This window comes from Chaetodon auriga, chromosome 16 (genome assembly GCF_051107435.1).
Source record: "Chaetodon auriga isolate fChaAug3 chromosome 16, fChaAug3.hap1, whole genome shotgun sequence".
Lineage (NCBI taxonomy): Eukaryota > Metazoa > Chordata > Actinopteri > Chaetodontiformes > Chaetodontidae > Chaetodon > Chaetodon auriga.
The window spans coordinates 18,654,627-18,675,079 of NC_135089.1; the positions used below are offsets into that span (position 1 = coordinate 18,654,627).

General features: G+C 44.9%; 2 protein-coding genes across 7 annotated transcripts in view; both read left to right on the top strand.

Moving 5' to 3' along the window:
* Positions 1–4,449, top strand: part of plppr2a (phospholipid phosphatase related 2a) — a 44,775-nt gene extending 40,326 nt beyond the window's left edge. For 3 of the 6 annotated variants that reach the window (XM_076752181.1, XM_076752182.1, XM_076752185.1), the window contains one exon: positions 531–4,449. In XM_076752181.1, the coding sequence (XP_076608296.1) occupies positions 531–587 (57 nt within the window). In that variant the 3' untranslated portion in view covers positions 588–4,449. The remainder of the gene's footprint in view (positions 1–530) is intronic. The other 3 variants (XM_076752180.1, XM_076752184.1, XM_076752183.1) reach the window with 1 other exon arrangement.
* Positions 4,450–19,632: 15,183 nt separating this feature from the next.
* tlcd4b (TLC domain containing 4b) overlaps positions 19,633–20,453 on the top strand; it is a 37,561-nt gene continuing 36,740 nt past the window's right edge. The window contains exon 1 of the mRNA XM_076753003.1: positions 19,633–19,731. The gene's annotated coding sequence lies outside the window, so the exon portion shown is untranslated. The remainder of the gene's footprint in view (positions 19,732–20,453) is intronic.

A 20,453-nucleotide genomic window follows, 5' to 3' on the forward strand; every position in this document is an offset into this window, starting at 1 on the left:
AAAAGCACCCGAAGTGAATCCTTTAAATCTCTAAGCCTTGTTGTCGGCTGATAAGAACGCAGCTGAGAGGATGGAGCGAAGTCTAGTGTGAATGCCTGCTCTGAGAGAGGCGCTCCCTTACTCCTAAACTCCACTGTGTTACACATTTCCTTGTTATCGGGGATTTAGAGAGTCACTTATCTCTTTGAGGTGAGTCAGCAGTTTGGCTGACACTCTGTAATTTACCACTCTGATATAATGCAAAGCAGCTGGCTGCAGGAAAATATGAATTCAGCTCAGGCTGAAAGAAAACAGTAGTCAAAAGGTCCCCTCAAGTTTGTATCTTCTCTTCAACGGTGCTGCGTTTTCTCAAGCTGTTCTCAGGGGGGGGCGGCAGCGTAGCTACATCCGTCCACATCCGAGTATTTAGGAAAATGTCTCCTCTGTGGTCTGTCACCGTCACTAACCCTCACCTGACTGCCTCTTTTCCTCTGTCTCCCACCTTGCCTCTCTCCTCTCAATCTGCTCCCTTGTCCCTCACTCTCCTCCAGCATCCTGCACTCTCCGCCTCCTCCCCGCCTTACAACACCTACGTCCAACCATTCTAACCAACTTTAAATCTTTTTAATCGTCACTCCTCACCATCCCCGTCATCTGTTGCCTTATTTCTGTTTGGGCTCTATGCATCTGTTTTCTCCTCTCTCCCGCCCCTCATCCCGTGCATTGCTCTTGATTATTCTTTTCTTCACTTTTCTCTCTCCTTCGCCTTCTCTCTGCCCCGTCCTCTCTCTTTCTCACTCCTCTCTTTCCCCTGCAGACTCCGCGGGGATCTCCGTTCACCGAGATCACATGACCATCAGCCCTATCGGTTCCCCGCCACCCCCGATGTCCTCATACCGTCTCGCTCCATTTCCAGCGAAGTCTAGACCAGTCGGAGCAGCACTCGCCGCACTGCTCCGCCCATCCGGCTGGGCGGTACGCAACGCTGCACCGCTCCTATTCCACACAGGTCTAGACCTCCCCTAACACACACACACACACACACACACACACACACATATACACACACCCCATCCTGTTACCCTCTTAACCCCCGGGGAACCGATAGGCAAACTTTGAAAACTTTGTCTTTGCTGGACTCCCAGTAAAGAGCTGAACATTCAGTGCAGAGTCAGGTACATCTCTTTTTTTCATTTGGAATATTCTAATTAAAGACTTGTCTTTTTTTTTTGTATGAACTCAGTCGTGTGAAGCTCACTTTCGTCTTCAGTGGTGTGCTCTGTACGCAAAAACACATCAAACTGTGACCACTGAGAATGTTTTGTTTTTTTTTTTTTAACAACGGTATAAATGAGTTTACACCCATTTGAAGGAGGCGCGTGCTGAAAGCTAAACGTGACGTCGAACTCCCAGGAGGCAGCTTTGATGTCTGCTGTCAGGAGGTTGCCATGTTGGACCAAAGAAACCCTCTGAAGGATACGTGTGCTGCTGAGATTTACCCGTAAAAACACCCTTTTAGCAAGCCATAGACACACACACACACACACATTTTCTCCCTTGGTCTCTTCTTCTCACCCTCCCTCCTTATCTCATCCCATTCACACACACACACACACACTTCATAACCTTCACGCACACACTGTCGTCTGAGTAGCAGTGCCCTACTCGGCTTCGCATGAGGTTTACTCAGATCAAAGAATCCATTTCGTATCTCTCAGCAGAAGCGCCAGACAAAAGCAAACAGGATGAAAGTACCGACATCTTCACTTGGCTTTCTTCTTCATGTTTTTTCTCTCAGATGGTTGCAGCTTCGCCAAAAACTGATGCGAAATACAAACACATTTGATAAGACAAAGCCAAGCTCCTGACTGCAGGTGGCACTACAGCGAGCCAAATAAAGTGCATCGCGTTGAGGAGCAAATATTTGTTTTTTGTATTGTTTTGAGACGAGGAGCCTTCATACAAAACACTCTTCGTGATGCCAACAGACTTTTTTTTGGGGGGGGGGGGGGGGGTTATTTCACTCAAGAACAGCATCGCTCATCCTGCACTGGAGTTCCTTTCTCACCGAGTCTTGAGACGATTTGCTACAGACTGGCCGAGTCATGTAATTATTGTGATTCATTTTGGAGATTTTATTCCCAGATTTATTTATTGACATGTATATACGGTGTGGTAGCCACGGAAGCGCTCCATGTGGCGTGACAGTTTTGCTGATTTTGATTTGCACACTCATGTCCATGGTTTTTATCCTCCCTCCTCTTCCTCCCTCCACACATCTTTTTTTTTTTTTTTACAACCTCTATTTAGCTCTCTGTGGTATCTTGACTATAATACCATCACTGTGCTGTGAAATGTTTCCCTCTGCTGGACGACGCACACACACAAACACACACACGCACACACACAAACAAAAGACCCGTTTTACTGAGCACACGTATATTAAAACATATTCAAAAGCACACACACACACGCACTTACGTCCCCTACCCTGGTTGTTACTGTATGTCCCTCTCCCTGAATCGACTTTCTTACACTGAAACTTGTTTGTATGATACTGTACATAACTCTTTTTTTGTATTGAGAGTGTGATTTTTACACAAGCATCACCAACACTCCATGTATTGATTGGGGGAAAATGTTGATAAGAGAGAACAGTGTGTATGAAGGTGCTGAACCAACACTGGATCAGCTGGAAAACACCCAGATGGGGCACTCTTTGAATCAAACTACACGCCCACTGGACCGAGGACAGGCTGCGAGTTGTTTGCTCATAGTTTGAAACATACTGCGTGTTCATGAGATCATGGACTTAAAGCTCTTGCTGCTTAGAATTCTCAGATGAGTAAAAACTGTGGATGCAAGTCAGTTTTTCCATCTTATGCTGTCAGAGCATCAGACATGTTCACAGTCATGTGTTGTGAAAGCTAGCATAATGCAAGGTAACAAAAATACAGCCAACTAAAGCAGCACTGAGTGATTTGTTCTAATTTGGGGGCAGCAGAACTTAAGCATTCATTAGGAGTTTTGTTTCTGGCTACCATTTTTTAGCAACTAAATGCTCTACTGTGTCCACTTGTTGTTAGTCAGTGTTGTCTGTTTGCAGTTTAGTGTTGGCCAGCTAGTGTACAGTGATTTTATCACACCTTTGTCACAGCTGCCTACTGCTGAAGGAAACAAGGTGGATGTTATCACCGAGTCTGAACTGAACACTGACCGCTCTCCCATTCGACAGCCATTCGATCCATTGTTAATATCAAAATACTGTAAATGCAGCTTTAAGAATGTGAATCTCAAACCTGTGTGGTTTCAAGTCTCCAAAATCTAGACAGACGATTTTTTTAAACTCTTGTTAGCACAAGAGTCTAAATGGGCATCATGCTAACATGTTAGCCATGAGAACTTTACAGGTGTGTATAGCTTGTTCCACTGACCCCGAGTGATCAAAAAATCTCACTTAATGCTGCTTTAATGTCCGTGTTGTATTGTTATTATTTTGTTTTTTAGCTTGCTTCACTTCAGCGTTGTTGACTTTTACATTTGACTGTGGATTTGACAACAAAAAAAGAGAGACAACTGCTTTCACATGCAGTGTTTCCTTAAAAACCTGTGTGCACAAGATAAAAGAAGTATCATGAGTCATACCAGGAAGTTGTTTTTTTTTTTTTTTTCTGCTAAAACGTCCGCTAAGCCCAACCATGTGGTTATAATGTGCAGCAAAGCCATCAAGGGTATGTGCTGAATTACCCTCACATATTATCCACAGGATGTTAAGCTCTGTTATCTCATGTGAGAAAGATGGTGTAGAGATTTACGGCGCATCTTGTACTTAGACTGAAAAAAAAAAAAAAAATCCCCAAAACTGTGACGTGGCTCAGAGAGTCAGGGCATATATAGCACCTATCTGCAAAGAATCAGGCTCATGACCTTTGCTGCATGACATCCCTTTGTTTCATACTTTTCCTCATTGCATTCCAGTCTTCATTTTCCTGCTGGAGCAGAAATGCCTTAAGATAATCTTAATAGAAAAATGTAACAAGAGAAAACACATGTACAAGTACTTTCAAACCAGTACCAACCTGTAACTCTAAGTGCAAGTTCCTCATCTCAGCAACTCCTCACAGTGGATCAGCGTCTGAATCAGTGTTCACCGTGTGAGCGCTGCTTCAGCACAGGCCAAGAAGAAAACCTCCCCTCATGAACAGCCAGACTCCCTTCAGGTCGGAATATGTTCTCCTCTGGTTCAGCCGTCAAAACCGCAGCTTTACTCTTCCTGTAAAGTCTGTAGTTACTTTAAATCAAAGAACAAACACGCCACAGTTGACTGACATGTGAATAAAAAGCACCAGTCTCCTTCAGATCTGCAGCTCTGAGGGAGAAACACGTTTCCTTTGATCCTGTTGCAGCAAACCCTCTGTTTTGTAAAGATTTGTGTGATGAGAACAATAAATGGATATTGCAATAAGAAAAGCTGCCTGTGACAGTGTGCTCTGTTTGTTTTGTTACAGTATTCACACGGTGATTAGGTGTGATTTTGTGTGTGTGTGTGTCCAGTGTGTTCATCTTGTGTATGTACACACAGGTGTGCAGTATGTGCATGGGCATTTGTTTGTGGTCTTTCCATTATGAGCAGGGGAGATTTTACAGCCACTGATCACGGAGTCCAATCAGAGCGCAGGTGGGTTCACCAAGCCTGACTCTGAGGTGCAGCATCTGCGTACTTGTATAATAATGATTGTTTCTTTATTTAAAGGGATTCATTGAGCGTCCTGGTCCTTTGGTAATACTTTCAGGATCAGGAACAATCAGGACACTGAAAAGATGCTCTTTGTTGAATTATGGGAATTGTAGGATCCAGTGTTTTTAGAGCTTGATCCATACTAAGGACAAGAAGTCAGCATGTTTTCAGCTTTTTTTTAAACCTGTCTCACCTGTTTTATATTCTGCTAATGCAATGCAAAACACAAAATCCCTGCCCCTATGTGCACCTCTTATCATGTGACTCACGATCCACTTTTAGGCCATGTGACGACGGGTCGGCTATCTCCATGATAACTGAGCAAACCATCTGCTGATGAGGACCATGAGATAAAGCTAGTAAGTGGACCTTGTGCTTTTTTTTTCAATCAAACTTTTTACTCATTATTTAGGAGTTCTGTCTCTGTTTTTTTCTGCCTTTGACGTTGAAATCTGTTCCGTAATGACTCCATTTTAAGTACTGAGCTCAGAAGTACAATGCAGTATTATCAGCAAAATAAACTGAAGCATCAAAAGAAATTAGTTTTGCAGAAAAATGACCACTGACATCATTAGCGTGTCATCACTGAAGCATCGATGTGTAAGCAGCATGTTGGTGCTGTAGCTCGTTGAGGTGGAGCTAGTTTTACCCACCCTACGCACACTCGGTAGTTTAGTCCAGTGGCTCCCAACTCGTCCCCCAGTGGGTCACAAGATAAATGTGAGGGCTCATGAGGTGATTTTTGGACTTGTCTTTGCTTTTCTGTGAAGTATTGGATCTTTAAATGAAATTGTGTGAGAGGTTTAGAGTGAAAATCTGTCTTTGGTGGAACTGCTGACAGACATCTGAAACATGACAAGGGATCCCAGCTTGACCTGTTGTGTAGAGTAAACTGAAAGCATGTCTGTCAAATAAGTCAAGTAAATAAGTAAAACGTACAATAATTCCTTCTGAAACGCACAGTTGTGATGTAGAAGTACCTGGAAATGTGACATAACAGTTCTTGAGTCAGTGTGTTTAGCTTCTTTCCTCTGCTGTCTGTCCCTCATTTAAGGGCTGCTGCAGCGCTTCATTATTCCATTTACAGTAAAGACAGGTCAAAATCGATGGAGCGGAGGCTGAGCTGTCCTTACTGTCAGTACCTTGAGTGGATCAGGCCCTTTGGAGCTTGATCACACACTGATCCATTCATTCTACACCCGATTATGACTTCATCAAGGTTAGTTTCTCAGACAGGCTCCTCCAGCAGAGTGAGTACTCCTCTCCATAACTGACCTTCATCTGGAAAGTCTCTATGCTGTGACAGGCTCAGGGCTGCCATCATGTGGTCTAAGGCGATCTTACCCACCATGCACCAGAGATGGCTCTGAATCTTCTTGATAACGATGCATCAGGCAGGAACACAAAGAGAGATTCTAATATTTCAGCATATTCATTTTTAGACACTGTCAACCAGGTTGTTGCTTTGCGACTCTCCCATGTGGATTATAAGGAAGCTGAATTGGAACTCAGGCAGGTCTGGGGATAACAAGATGAAACTAAAACACATGAAATTTAAAGATAAAACCAACATTTCCTCTCTGTCCGGCGACTCTAACGCACGCCTGTTCGGAATAGCTTCATGACTTCCGTCCCTCTCGAGAGGTTATGCATTTGCAGGTAAAGTCCACAAGATGGCAATGCACATCATAGACATGTATATGTTTTGAAAGAGCTGCTGAGAGACAGTTCTAACCCAGCGTTCATCTTTTCAGACATCTTACATGAGATTTCTCAAGCTGTGTCATGAAATGAAAGGAACAATCACAGTACTTAGAGAAGATCTGCACCTGTGTACACTAATGAGACATAATGACATCCATTTTCTTAATGTCACAGATAATGGAAAGAATTACTTATACATCAACGTCTCCACACCCTTCACTCTGCATGCTCGATTTCCACAGCGAGTGCCTTTTTGACTCGTTTTAGGAATACGCAGCCATAAAACACAGAGAACATTATCCGTGAATTACACTGAAAAGCTGATCAAAGAAACCTTACAGTACAGCTGACACTAATTACAGCCAGCTCAATTCTCCAGACTTTAGAGAGATGCACCTGCAATTCCTAAAAAACCTCTGCTTGACTGAATTTAAACGACCACCAAACATCCCAGTCAGAGAGGTTCAAAGGATGACGCTGTTTCCTTGGTGAAATCCCACCTGCAGCGTCTTTCTGCCTCTTTTTTTCTGCCCGTACAGGCCTCATTAGTGTGGGCAGCACAACTCCCTCTGTTAGTTTGCTGGGAATTTTAATTCCACGGCGTTCTTCTCCGCATTCCAATCACAGGAGTTTTCTGGTAATTTTAGGTAATTTTATTTTCAACCAGCACGCTCATTTGGTTTTGAAGGTAAACGTGATCAGTGTGACAAAACGTTTTAATATCGACACAGCGCTGAGTGGTTTACAAGCTGTGGATGAAGGTGCATGTAAGGGGAGGAAGCCACAGAGGAAAGGGACTAGAGAATAAGAAGTAAGTGAAGTAAGAATAAGCAGTGTGCGACAGCTCTTGGAGGATAACTGCATTTTGCCCCGAAAAGGAAAATATGAAAATGAAACTATCACATTTTACAGTCATTTTGTGAGTGCAGTGTAAGGCGGCGTGTTAGAGGAGGATGAAGGCAACGCACCATCAAATGAAAGTAATGCACAGAGCCAATAGAGTTAAGTCTTTTCATTTGACTGTAAGGGGGGGGAAATGCTAATGTTAGGTATAAAGCTCATGGAAAAATAGTTAAAAAGATGAAATGATCAGAAAGTGCTTGAACACCAGCACAGATCTGTGACCTCAACATTTTGACCCTGGAGATGACATCAAGCGGAGGATAATCATTTGCAGCCCTAATTAGGCTTATTGAACATTTCATAATTCATTATTTGAACTGACTGAATTGCTAAAATCCCCCTTCTGAACAGTGACCGTTCAGCCATAACTTTAGCAGCCTTAGCAAGACTTAACTGTCCTTCTAACACCAAGAACACAGGAGTCATAGTGTAACAAATGGACTGAACTGCTCTAACATCACCTGCATTTGCATTTAGCATGTCCGGCTAACCAGCTAACCACCTGCAGTGCAGTGGTAACAGATTATTATTATTTATTAATTATTGTTAGCAATGTTTTTTCATTTCCATGTTTTTAGTCAGGGTCATCAGCTTGTGAGGATGCTGACTTTATGGGACATGCTGAAAAAATGTAAAAGTGAACTACGTACAGCATTTTCAGCTCGTGCAGTTGAAGTGATTTTGCCACATAAAATGAGAAGCCTGCTAACTTAGTCTGCAATCAAGGGCCCATTGTTTGAAAATTAGACAAACTTAGCATTTCAAGAGCTAGCTGTGCCACGGTCACTGCGCACAATCTGTCGTCTTTCCACCAGACTAGTCTATTTCAGTAGCAAGTTTGTCGAGGACAAAAGGGAAGAGATAAACCCAACGCGGAATGTTTAGTGAATCACATCACGTCGCAAACAAAATCCAACACATTTTAATTTATTTCATTTTGCATCTGCAAATTTAGTTGCAGGCCCTGATTTATATTCTCGCTCCTGTGTGAGTTTTTCAGCGCGGTGCGAGCAGGCAGGTGGCAGATGAGGAGGAGAGCAGAAAGAGGCACCACAGAAAATCTATAACAACCAGACAATGGGGCATTCCCACTCGAATCTCAAATTCCATCCCGCTCCGTGTTGTCTTCTATCTGCCGGGATACGGGACCTGTTTCTAAAAGCAGGTGCTGTGGGTTCGGGGCATCAGTTTCCCCTGACAGTTTGGAGGTGAGGCGCAGTCAGCTGAAGCGCTCCATTGAGGAAGTTGCACATGTCATCATGGTGGTTAAGTGGAGGAGAGGAGGAGAGACAAGCCGGATGAGTCATGATGGGACAGACAGAGATGTGGAGGGAGGGAGGGAGGGGAGGGAGGGGAGGAGAGGGTGGAGTGTGTGTGTGTGTGTGTGTGTGTGTGTGCGTGTGCGCGGCTGGTATTGAATTTGTATAGAATGTAAGCTACAGAGCAGGTGTAGAGCAACTTATTATGTCCCTGCTCCTCACTGCTCTGCCTCTTATTCTCCCCTTTTCTCCTTACATGAAAAATAATGCACACACACGCTTCTCTCACACACATGCACAGATACCAGATGTCAGCTCAATATTAATTTAGTTAAATTATAATTGTTCAGGCAGAACTACAGGCTGACTCAATGAAATTACACATAACCGTGAGTTATTGATTTTGTGTTATGTGCAGAGGGTGTGAAATAAATTGAAAGTATTACTACGGCATCAAAGTGTGCAGCGCCGACAAGAACATAATGTATACACTTAAATCGTCCCTTTAACACGACTAGCAATTACAGATACCCATTGAAAAGAAGGAAGATTCAATCAGGCAAAGTTGAGACTCATATCCAGTGGTGGAGCGGGGTTAATTAGTATACGTGGCTTTAACCAACCATGCAGGATGTTGAAGGGTTGAAGGATAATGTTTGTTTAGATACATGGGCATAGTGTCCACAGATAATGTCTTCATTAAGTATTGATGCGCTCACACATGCAGGCAGAAAGCCCCTGTATCTCCTCCAGCTTCTATGCTGCATTCCCTCCACCTCTACACCTTTTTCACTCCGTCTCCTCTCCTTTATCTGAGCATCCTGGTAAATCTGTAAATCCACCCCCCCACCCCCCCCACACACACACACCTCCTCCACCCCCCATGGTTTTTCACGCCTGCACTCTCCTCTCCCCCTCCACTTTTCTCCTCCCTCATCTCTGCCTTCATTCTCTCCTTCCACGTCTCTCTCTCTTTCACTTGAACATAAGCGCAAGGTACACAACGCCCGCCCATCTTCCCTTCCCACCCCCAACTTCGACTCCCCCCACCCCCATCCCCTCCACCCCTCCCCCACATACACACACACAGCCCTTCACTCCTTGCATTATCTTTCCCGGAAATTGCATTTCCAGCACAGCCAGGGCCCCATTATGAAGAGGGAGCGACATGCTGTAACCTTTTTAAAAAGCCATTAGTGATGCACCTGCCCCTCCCCCTACCCCCCTCCCTCCTTCACAGCACCCACCCTTTAGACCCCCACCAACCCTCACCCTTCATACATAGCCCCCCCCCTCTTTTTTTCACCCTCCCTGACCCCTCCCCACCCTTATGGCAGCTGTAATGTTATTAGGCCGTTTCTACAGCCATTACTCGGCCAGCTCCGCACTGCCATGCTGAACGTGCAGCAGATGCAGAGGGAGCAGCGCAGGGCAATGGGTGCAGCGATAAGTGTGCAAAGGGTCAGGTGTAGAGGAGGGTTTGTAGAGAGGGGATGGATGGACGGATGGACGGATGGAGGGGAGGGTGAATAAAATTGAGCGCATGCAGTAGAAAAGATAGGAATGTGAGCACGAGAGGAGAAGGGAGTGAAATCGATAGAGGTAAACAATGAACTGTCAAACCCCCCCCCCCCCATCCCTGTTCCTTCTTTCAGCCCCCTTATCTAAACACAAACAGCAACTGTACCAGCAGACCCGGGTATCACACTCAGCACGCACAAACATGTAAACAGACGCAGCATAACCTACACGCACGCACAGAAGCAGCAGCTCGATACATTGAAGGAGCGCCATTGTTGTTGCACTGTCATGTAGTGTTGTAGTTGTGGACCACACTGGTTGCATTATCGTCCAATTAGAATGCAGAGACGAGTCAAGGAGGGCAGTAAAGAGGGAAGTGGAGTGCCATGGAGCAGCGGAGAGACAGAAAGAGAGGGTTGAGACAAGCCAGGCACACAGACCGACACTAAATCCAATTGCATGGGCAGGTTCCAGGAAGTGGATAGTGAGCGATAGAGGAGGAGGTGAAGTCTTTTTTTCCCTTCTTCTTCTTCTTCTTCTTCTTCTGTATAACACACAGCAGAGCATGCGAGCCCTGATGCAGCAGCTGTAGCTTAACTGTACTGTACAAGCCTACACAATACACATCAGCAAGGCTCAGCCCACTGACTGACTGTCAATGTGATGGAGGTGCTGCACTACGCCGAGGCATTGGAGGGAAACCCAGAGGACACAAATCCATAAAAACAACCCACTGTATATTTTATGATTCTGCCCACTTCATAAAATCCCACTATCACACAGGAGGATGTTCATTAAAGTAATTATTGGCACGATGACGGCGCAGAGCAGGCCGTTCTTGCGAGGTGACTGCAGTGAATGTTTATAAGAATATCCCATAAGTCTATATATTCACGCTGTTAATGTGATCCTAATGCTTAGCAACATATCGATCAAAGCTGCATGAGATGTTAAAGTAGGTTTAAATGATGGCCGGAGCTGGCAGTAAGGTTTGTAATCCTCCCCCATACAAGTCCCCTGTGTCTGCTGGATGGTAACAGGGCTTGATTCACCTCACAGTAAGCCACTGAAGGCACCGTCCTCCCCACACACTGGCTATCTGTCTGTTTATCTATCCATCTATCTGTCTGTCTGTCCGTCTCTCTATCTAAACAAGGAAATGATGTAGCATAAAAGCAGTGGTGGAAGAAATATATCAAGCATAAGTGACTTTTACTTACGTAGCAATACCACAATGTAAAAATACTCTGTTTCATATTTCCTGCATTCAAAGTCTTACTCAAAGCAACAGTCTGGCATTTTGGGAAATGTACTTAGTCACTTTCTTGCAGAGAGGTAGGTGAGAATATTGATATAACTCCATCTGTCCATGAAAGATGAAGCTACACTGAGAAGCTGGTTCGCTTAGTTTCGCATAAAGACCGGAAACAGGGCTAAACAGCTAGCCTGGCTCTGGAAAAGGAATAAAATCCACATACCTGCACCTCTTAAGTTTACTAACTGTCATTAAAAAAAATGATATAAATGACTGATTAGCAGGGTGCAGCTGGGTTGTGTGTCGCATTTTAGCATCCTTTGCTAAAGCTTACTGATTGACTTGTTATAATGTGTTTAATCTGAAGAAAAAGGTGTGTACTTCATGAGACGCTGTGGTGTGAAATTGATGGACTTTGCTACCTTCAGACAGAGCCAGGTTTGCTTTTCCCCCCTGTTGATTCTAAGCTACTATACGCTAACCAGCTCCTGGCTGTTGCTTCATATTTAATGCACTGACAAGAGTGGTATCAATCCTCTCATCTGACTCTCAGCTAGAAAACAGATACATGTATTTATCCAAATGCTGAGCTACCGTTTTAGCTTTTAAAGATTGACCATATTTTACAAGATCCTGTGTTTTGTTTGTAAAAACCTTCAGTCCCATATGAGCTTGTATGTAGTTGAGCTCCTCAGTCAGAGGCTCATCTGTAGGATACTGTTAAACTAGAAGGGACAGTCAAGATTAAATCTTTTCCTGAAACACATTTTTTTCCTATCTATCTATCTATCTATCTATCTATCTATCTATCTATCTATCTATCTATCTATCTATCTATCTATCTCTTCTTCCTCCATCTCTCTCCACCTAACCCCATCAACCCCATCCTCCCTTCCCTCTCTCTTCTTCTCTCTCCAGACACTGACACCAAATCCCACAACAGACGCCCTGCTGATCGATACCATGACATCATCAGGCGTGGACATCATCAGCGGGCTGTGGGCGAGGTGCTGACCTGAAAAACACACACACACATGCGAACACGCACGCGCACGCGCTCATCCACACACACATGCAGCAGGACCCGAGGGACCGAGCCAAGCTGAGCTTCCCATCCCAGCCCGTATAACCCCTGCCTGCCTGCCAATGCTGCTGCTGTAGTAAATCTGACTGATGACAGGCCCAAGACCTCTTTCACACACACGTAAACACACGGACAAACAGCGAGCTAATAGTCAATGAGGACATTCCCCTTGAGTGAGCTGTTGAGAGGAGACCAGGCTGATGGGTGTAAGTACAGTGAAGACAAAGCACTGCACTCTGGGATTGTTAAACCGCACTGCAGCTGTCATATTTGCACTACTTCACCCTACTTATCAGGATAAATGAAGAACAAGCATATCGTAATCCTAATTGTGTGTGAAGCATTGAATAGCTCTACGGCACCCTCTCCCCTGATCTGTCTTACAACACAACCTTTTCATTCCAAGCTTGACTGACTGAAAGGAGTGATTGACTGACAGACCTGCTTATTGTCTGACTAGGCCTGGACGATACATGGACATGCAGTTTTATGTCGGTGCTACTTGTCTGATGCTGTCACCGGCTTTACAGCCAGCTGGGAGGCTCCAGTCTGAAGCTGGACAGCCAGGATCAAAGAGCAGAGGAGGAGTCAATATCCATAAAGCTGAAAACACCTCCCAGTCTGCGTAAGACAGCTGCAAACGGCAAAATCGCTCTGTGTTTATGGCTGTGGGCTCTGCAGTGCGTTCAGCCTTCAGACAGACAGACAGACAGACAGACGGACTGACAGAGACGGGGCGGAGGTGGTGAGCTGTGATTTCTTTGATGGAATAGAAACATCTGTAAAACGTTGTAAATATTGGTACATTTGTCTGTCACTATGAGTTGCCCCTGGCGTTGTGATTGGAAGGCAGCTTGGCCTGTCACGTATCTGAAGGATGAGGCTACAATCTTCAAGCAATATAGTTTGACATCCAGGACTCCTGGACAAAATATTGAAAAAAATTGGCAATGTTTTAAATTACAGCCTACAAATGACCGTGTAAATATGCTGCGCGTACAGGGTACAAATGAAATACTTGCTGGGTACCTACTGATGGTTAAAAGGGAAGAAGTGCAGGTAATAAGAGAGTATCAAATTTGTGTTTAGGGGTACTTTTCTAATTATACAGTACAAACTGTATAAGTGTGTCATGAAAAGGAGCCCAACAATATGTGGCACTTGTAAATAATAATAATGATAAGAATGTTAATGATAATAGTACATCACACACCTCAGACCGGGAACACCTTGCCACACTACTTACTGCATGTTGTCCAATAAACCACAGAACACTTTGCCTGTGAATTTGTCAGTGAAAGTACACGTATTCAGCTCGATTTCAGTTCACTTGGATGTACCACAAATGCATGCTAATGGACTGTATTATATTATGCTGTAACCACTGGTGCAGAATGTCTCTTACCCACTCCCCCAGCCCACTGTCCACAACCCTCCCACTTACCCCCACAACTTTACAGAAGGGCCAGAAATAATAATAAAAATAAACGCGATGCACAGATGTGTGTATCTCCCAGTATGCACAGGTCCATCCACACACTAACTCGTGTGTATATGCATACAGATGTGCGAGCACCAACACACATGTATTCGCCCACATACACTGTAAATCTAAGTGTTTATAGTGCCTATGGACAAAAAACAAACAAACAAAAAAGAAGCAGAAGTAATCCTTTTTGCATGCATGTGCACAACAGAGAGCCTCTGAACGAAGTCTGCACTGTCAGTATATACTGTACATCAGAAATCCATACGTATTATTCTATTTTTAGGTTTTATATTTCAGATATATTTTCTATATTCTGACTATTTCAGAGCTACAGCTTTAGACCCTTCCTTCCAAATGTAGCGTGATGCTGTTCCCCAGCAGCAGTAATGTAAACCATATTAATGTAATAAGAACAGCAATTAATAATGAAAAACATTTGCATGTAGAATTTTAATGTTACCTTGAGTAATTTCATTGCGGCGTTGTCCTTGTTACCCGTTTTTTCTATTTTATCCTGTCTTGCTTTTCAATATGACTGAGTTACAGTCCTTTAAAAAATACTTACAGTGTAATTTATTTCCATGTCCTTCTTAATACAAACTTTTTACCTCCTAACCTCCTCAAACCTCTCGTCCTTGTATTTTCACATGTGTCCTTGTACAGATACCCATTAAGTATTTAATACATGCTACGTATGTACTAATAATGACACTGCAATCCGAAATGCCACCAGAAAATTGGTCTTTTCTGTCTTTTCTTCGGGGACTAGAACATTTATCTCCCCATTGAAACAGACACAGCTGAGGCTGCTCTTGAGTACCTTGGACTGATATACTGCCAGATATACCTCCATACAGTATTTGTGGAAACTCTTTAACCAGTTTAGGGGGGGAAATGCTTGATTTATTCAGCAGGTAATTCATCTATTTTCAAAGCTATTTCAGCGAGCAAACTACACAAAGTGTACCTCAGCTCATTTGAAATTATATTCAAATATGTTTCTGCCAACCAGGAAATGTATTCATTACATGTCTGCGCCCTGCCTATTTTTCCAACCACATTTTCAGTCGTCTGGATCTGAGACGCCACTCGGATGTAATAGACAATTCAAAAACAGTTATGTGAAGATTGTTTTTTTGGTTTTGATTGGATAAGCCCCCTTTTGAATCATGCAATCATTGGTCATGTTTGTTGATATTGTTTGGCTATGTCAGTACCCGACTGAGCAGACTGGACACCAACTGTCACTGTTTGCATTCAAAATATTTACCAACCACATGGCCATAAACCTCAGACTTAGATCATAATGCAGTTAGGAAAAACTCTAGCTCAAATTAATGTTTATTACAACACCTTAAGGGAGCTGCGACAAATTATATCCTTAAATATTCTTGTTTCTGCTCTTTGTTTCCTGAGGCTAACATGAGAGTCAACTCTGTTCCTTTCTGGGATTTAATTTCATTGAGAAGCACAATTATAGCAAAGATTAGATGCTGATTTTTCAGATGTGACAGACAAGATGTCAATTCACTCATTCACTCATTTGATTGCCCAAATTGACCCAACTGACCAATTGATTCAATCAATTTCAATTGATCAAAGTGACACAGGTTAGATCAACTGGGATACGTGGATGTGAATGTTTGTCTGTGTGTGTGTGTGTGTGTGTGTGTGTGTGTGTGTGTGTGTGTGTGTGTGTGTTAGCCCTGGTTTACACCTGTGTCCTGCTGAGGCTGGAACCTGCTGAATAGGATGATGGATGGATGGAGGGTGAAAGGGCTTGTGTTACTCATCAGTTTTGATCCATCATACAGCACACTCTTAAATCAAGTTTTCCAGCATCTGCATTCGTCACTAAATTCAGGTGAACTGACTCTTTCAAAGGTCCTCTCCACAAACACAGTTGTCCAATCACAGCCAAAGGTACAACAGGCCTCCACACGCTAAAACAATGCGCATGGGCCTGTGGTATGAGCGATTGTCTATATATAAAAAATATGGAGCATTGTTTTTTTTAAGTCTTTCCAAAACTATTAGCATCTCTGGCTAACAAGTTTATTAATTACAGTAGTAACTGAGTATTACTTTTAAAGCTAGGGAGCATTTCATCATGTATGATTTTGTGGAGTGACAGTTTAAAGACGGCCCACGACAAGTAACTGTGTAGTATTTAACCTGTGCAAGGAAGTGTTGATGCTAACGGAGTTCAGCGTAACGTTAGCAATCCTGTCCTGCACTCTATTAGATTTGTGGACATTAGCTAGCAAGCTACAGCTGATAAAATCCACTAGCGCAGTAGTTGCATCCTTCATAATTAACATCACTGGCTGGAAATGAGACGCCTGCTTTCGTCTACCTCCGTCTGAACTCAAGGACCCGTTGCTTCAAAAATGACTATGAATTTCAATTGTACACCTGCCACCGTTATCATGACAAACTTATAAACTTGACAGGCGTAGCAACAGCAAATAAGGGGGGCAGGCCTTAGCAGACTGTCAGCTGGCGTTGCTTCGGTATGTGGGCTATGTGGAGCAGAGCGACTGTATCTCTTGATGTAGCAGGGTGCCATTTCAGCCTGTCACCCACAGCCTGCTGCCGGACCAGATGAGACCAGGCAGCAAAAGCGAGGGGAAAGCAGCGGGGTGTATCACACCTCTCCTCCAGCTCAAATCCACGGACTCCCCATGTGTCCTTATATGTACAGTAGCGTGTAATGTATGTGCCTTTCACTTTAATCTCCCCTGTCACTTCAGCCTGAGGCAGACTTTGAGGAAAAGGAGATTTCTATTCGCAATTCGTCTCCTGTGCGAGGGCTCCTTTTCTATTTTCCTGTCCCGTCCCTCCCTCCTGCCATCCCATATTCATGTCGTCCAGAGAAGAAGGTTCAGGGGCGCGACCCTTTCCTTATTCCCCCCTCTTACTCAAACATTGCACATTCAGACTGTGTGGTGCAACAGAGTGAAGTAGGCCCATTGAGCCCAGTTGCTCCTCCCTGCATGAATGTGTACGTTTGGAGTGAATTGAGCTTGACTTTGAGTCCCCACGACCCAGCCCCCCCACCCCACCACCACAACCTCCTCCCCCTCACCCACCCTCCCCTTCCATAGCAGGTGGCGCCACTGGCAGCGGGGCAGAGAGAGGGCTTTGATTCCTAAGCCAGTGGGCTCAGTGCATATTCAAACTAGGGCCTTTTGTTTGTGTTGCTGCGAGGCCCGAGTCAGACTTGCATGCAGAGAATACAAATCAGACCTTTGACAGGAGCAGTTAACCTGCCGCTAAATATAGCTGCCCTGGGTCTGAAAGAGATGGAGGGAGCACGGGGAGAGGGAGAGAGATGGAGGGAGCACATAGGGCGGGAGCGATGTAGAGAGTGAACAAAGAGAGAGATGAGGTAGGGCGAAGAGAGAAGTGAGCACAGAACATATACGAGAAGCCTTTCTTTCTCTCCGTATCCTTTGGTTTCAGTGCAAAAAGACAATACGGTGGGTATAGATGGAGCTGAAAAGTATCTACAGAAATCACCGCTGAGCGATGCATTGATGCATGCAAAGCCAGCTGTGATGTGTGTGTTGAGGAGGGGGGCAAAATAGAGAATAAATAAAAAACACAGAGAGTCTGAGAGAGGGGAGCATGGCGGGGAGAGTGGCAAATGAAAGATAGGGAGAGCCTGTTTAATAAAGCAGCAATCTTGAGGGAGCGAGGGTGAGGGAGAGAAGGAGAGGGAATGAGAAATGTGCTCATACCACAGGGATCTGAGCAGACTGCAAAAGAGGGAGAGAGACAGAGGAAAGACAGAGAGAAGAAATTAGAGAACCAAAGAGGCAGGAAACAGGACGGGGCGCAGGACTTCCAACTGTCCTGTCTGGGCTCACTGCTCCTCCTCCGATTCCCGAACCCACCGCCTGACCGCCGGGGTCACCTCGGCTCCGAAATGACCTCAGAATGTTGCCTCATGTGGGGGGCCGCTCGGGGTCCGAAGACACAGCCGTGTCGTTCCGCATCGTGCACACGCAGTATGCATGTGATGAAAAATCGAACAGCCATTGAGTGATTGACAGGCAGCATGCAGCAGTATTATGTAATGCTACAGCTGTATCAGCCGCAGAGTGATAGATGGTCAGATACAGGGTGTGTGTGTGTGCGCGCGCGCGTATGTGTATGTGTGTGCTCTTTCTGCCTGGCCTTTCTAAGATATAAAGCAAATCTGCTTTCAGTGTCAGCCCAGTAAAACCCTGCATCCTGATACTGTTTGACAAATAATAAAACCATGATGAATGGTGGCGCAGTCTCACAATATGCCCACCTCGTCAGCTATACTGAGCTATTACACAATGATGGAGCAACACCACCACCACCACCACTACTACTACTACTACTACTACTACTACTACTACTACTACTACTACTGGAATATACTACCTCTACTTCCACTGCTACCCAGGGAGCTGAGCTGTGTAATCCCCGGGCGGATAAGGCGAGGTTTGGGGAGATTTGGGAAGCAGAGATCCCGCTGAAGCTGCCAGTCCTCTTGCTGTGGAAATGCAACGGCTGGAAATCCCATGGGATTGGATTAGGATGGATATAGAGCCAGTCACTGAGAAGTTGCTGTCAGGGAGCTGCAATGCTCACAGAGGGCCACGGTACACACACACACACACACACACACACACACACACACACATAGATTGTGCTCTTGAATGGGCAGGCGGTGAGACTTCCTTTACTTGTGCATCAGGCAGTAATGCACTTACCGTCTGTACATCAGCTCCCATTATGCGCTGCTGATGAAAAAGACCAGTTTTAAAGGGAAAAGAAAGGAGCTCGATGGGCCTAATTTTATGCACAATGATGATTTTTGTAGCGAGGGAGGCGGGGCCCGGAATTAATAACAGAAAATATCGATCATTCCGCCCAGAATTTAAATGCGGGACCATCTGTAATTTTGAAAAGTTAATTAGCCTAACGCGCAACGCGGTCATGTTCAGGGCAAACGGCTCCGAAGTAGAGCTCTCCAGGCAGCCTGCCACTGCCTAATGAGTGTCTCCCGGTGTGCAGGTTTATCATTTGAACACTTTGGTGAAGGTTACATTTGAATAATTTCCAAGCCTTAGTTAGAGACTATTGTTTAATGTGCTTATTATAGCCTAATGGAATTAAGACACTGAGACAAAGGAGCAAACTGAGGCTGCACAAAGTCCAGCGACCAAAAAAAAAAAGGTTAACAGATTTTACATTTAGATTTAGCCCTATATGACTTTATTTTTATTATTATGAGTCTTCCGCCTAATGAATCCCTCAGCATGTGAGCTGTCACTCCATCCTGATCAGTGTGCAGCACCACCACCACCGCGACGTGCGCGCCCGAATCCGCTTCTTCTCCGTGGATCCTGAGTCGTTGAGTCGCCTCCGCCGCGCCCCTTTGACCACGCTTGATTCGCAACAATGGGAGGACAGGAGAGAGAGAGAGAGAGAGAGAGAGAGAGAGAGAGAGAGAGAGAGAGAGAGAGGAGGGCAGAAGCAGAGCCACAGATTCCAGGATCTGAAGGGAGGATAAAGGGTGTAGAGTGTCTGCCTCTCGGATGTTTTTTCCTCCTCGTTTTTACCTTCATTTTTTTTTTTTTTCTGATGAGGGAGAGGCTTTTTCTTGGGGGGGTGGAGGGGGAGGCTGTGGGGGGAGACAGAGAAAAAGAGAGTTAGAGAGGGGGCGTTTCCACCCCTCAGTGTGATTTCCAGATATTGCCAATACACTGCCGTCGACTTGAGTGCATGAGGAGGGATTGACAGACTTCCAACAATGGGGTGAGTATGGAATAAATCCTCCAGAGATGCTGCTGCTGCTGCTGCTGCTGCCGCTGCCGCCGCTGCCATTCTTCTCTTAATCCGTTTGACTTAAATGCTGTGTAATAGAATTAATGCAGAGCCGTAAGTCACGCAGAAATGTGTGGCCAATATGGCCACAGAGCTCTGTGGGGAGCTGTCAGTGGTGTCAGGTGGGCTTCTTCACATGTTTGACCACCGCGCAGAGCAGCCTGTCCGTGAAGGCGGCGGGGCGGAGTGGGGAGCGCTCGCTGTGTTAGAGGCGCATTGAAAAGCCAACAGTGGTGTCGTGGCATAACCTTGTCAGACATGGCTCTCTCCCGCTTTCTTTATTCTCTTTCTCCATTCTGGCCCTCGCGTGGTGTTTTCCAACTTGCTCCCGAGCTTTTTCTCCCCGTCTTTTTGTTTTAATGTCTCCGCGATGCTGAAGTAAGACAGAAGAGTTTTGACGTGACTCCGCTTGTTGCTCGCGTTTTGCGATGACTTCCCTTCACAGTGAACGGCCTGTGCTGTACTGCAGATGTGAGTGACTTTCTTCTCTTTTCCAATAAAGCTCGGAAAATTCCAAACACTTTGAAAAGTAGAGAGACGTTGGGGGGGCTAGGGGAAGCTGACAGATCGGCCGTGTGTTTGGGCTGAGGATGATCTTTCGTCAGAGTTGTGTCTCCATGAAATCAAGCCTTATTTGATGTTGCGAGACCAAC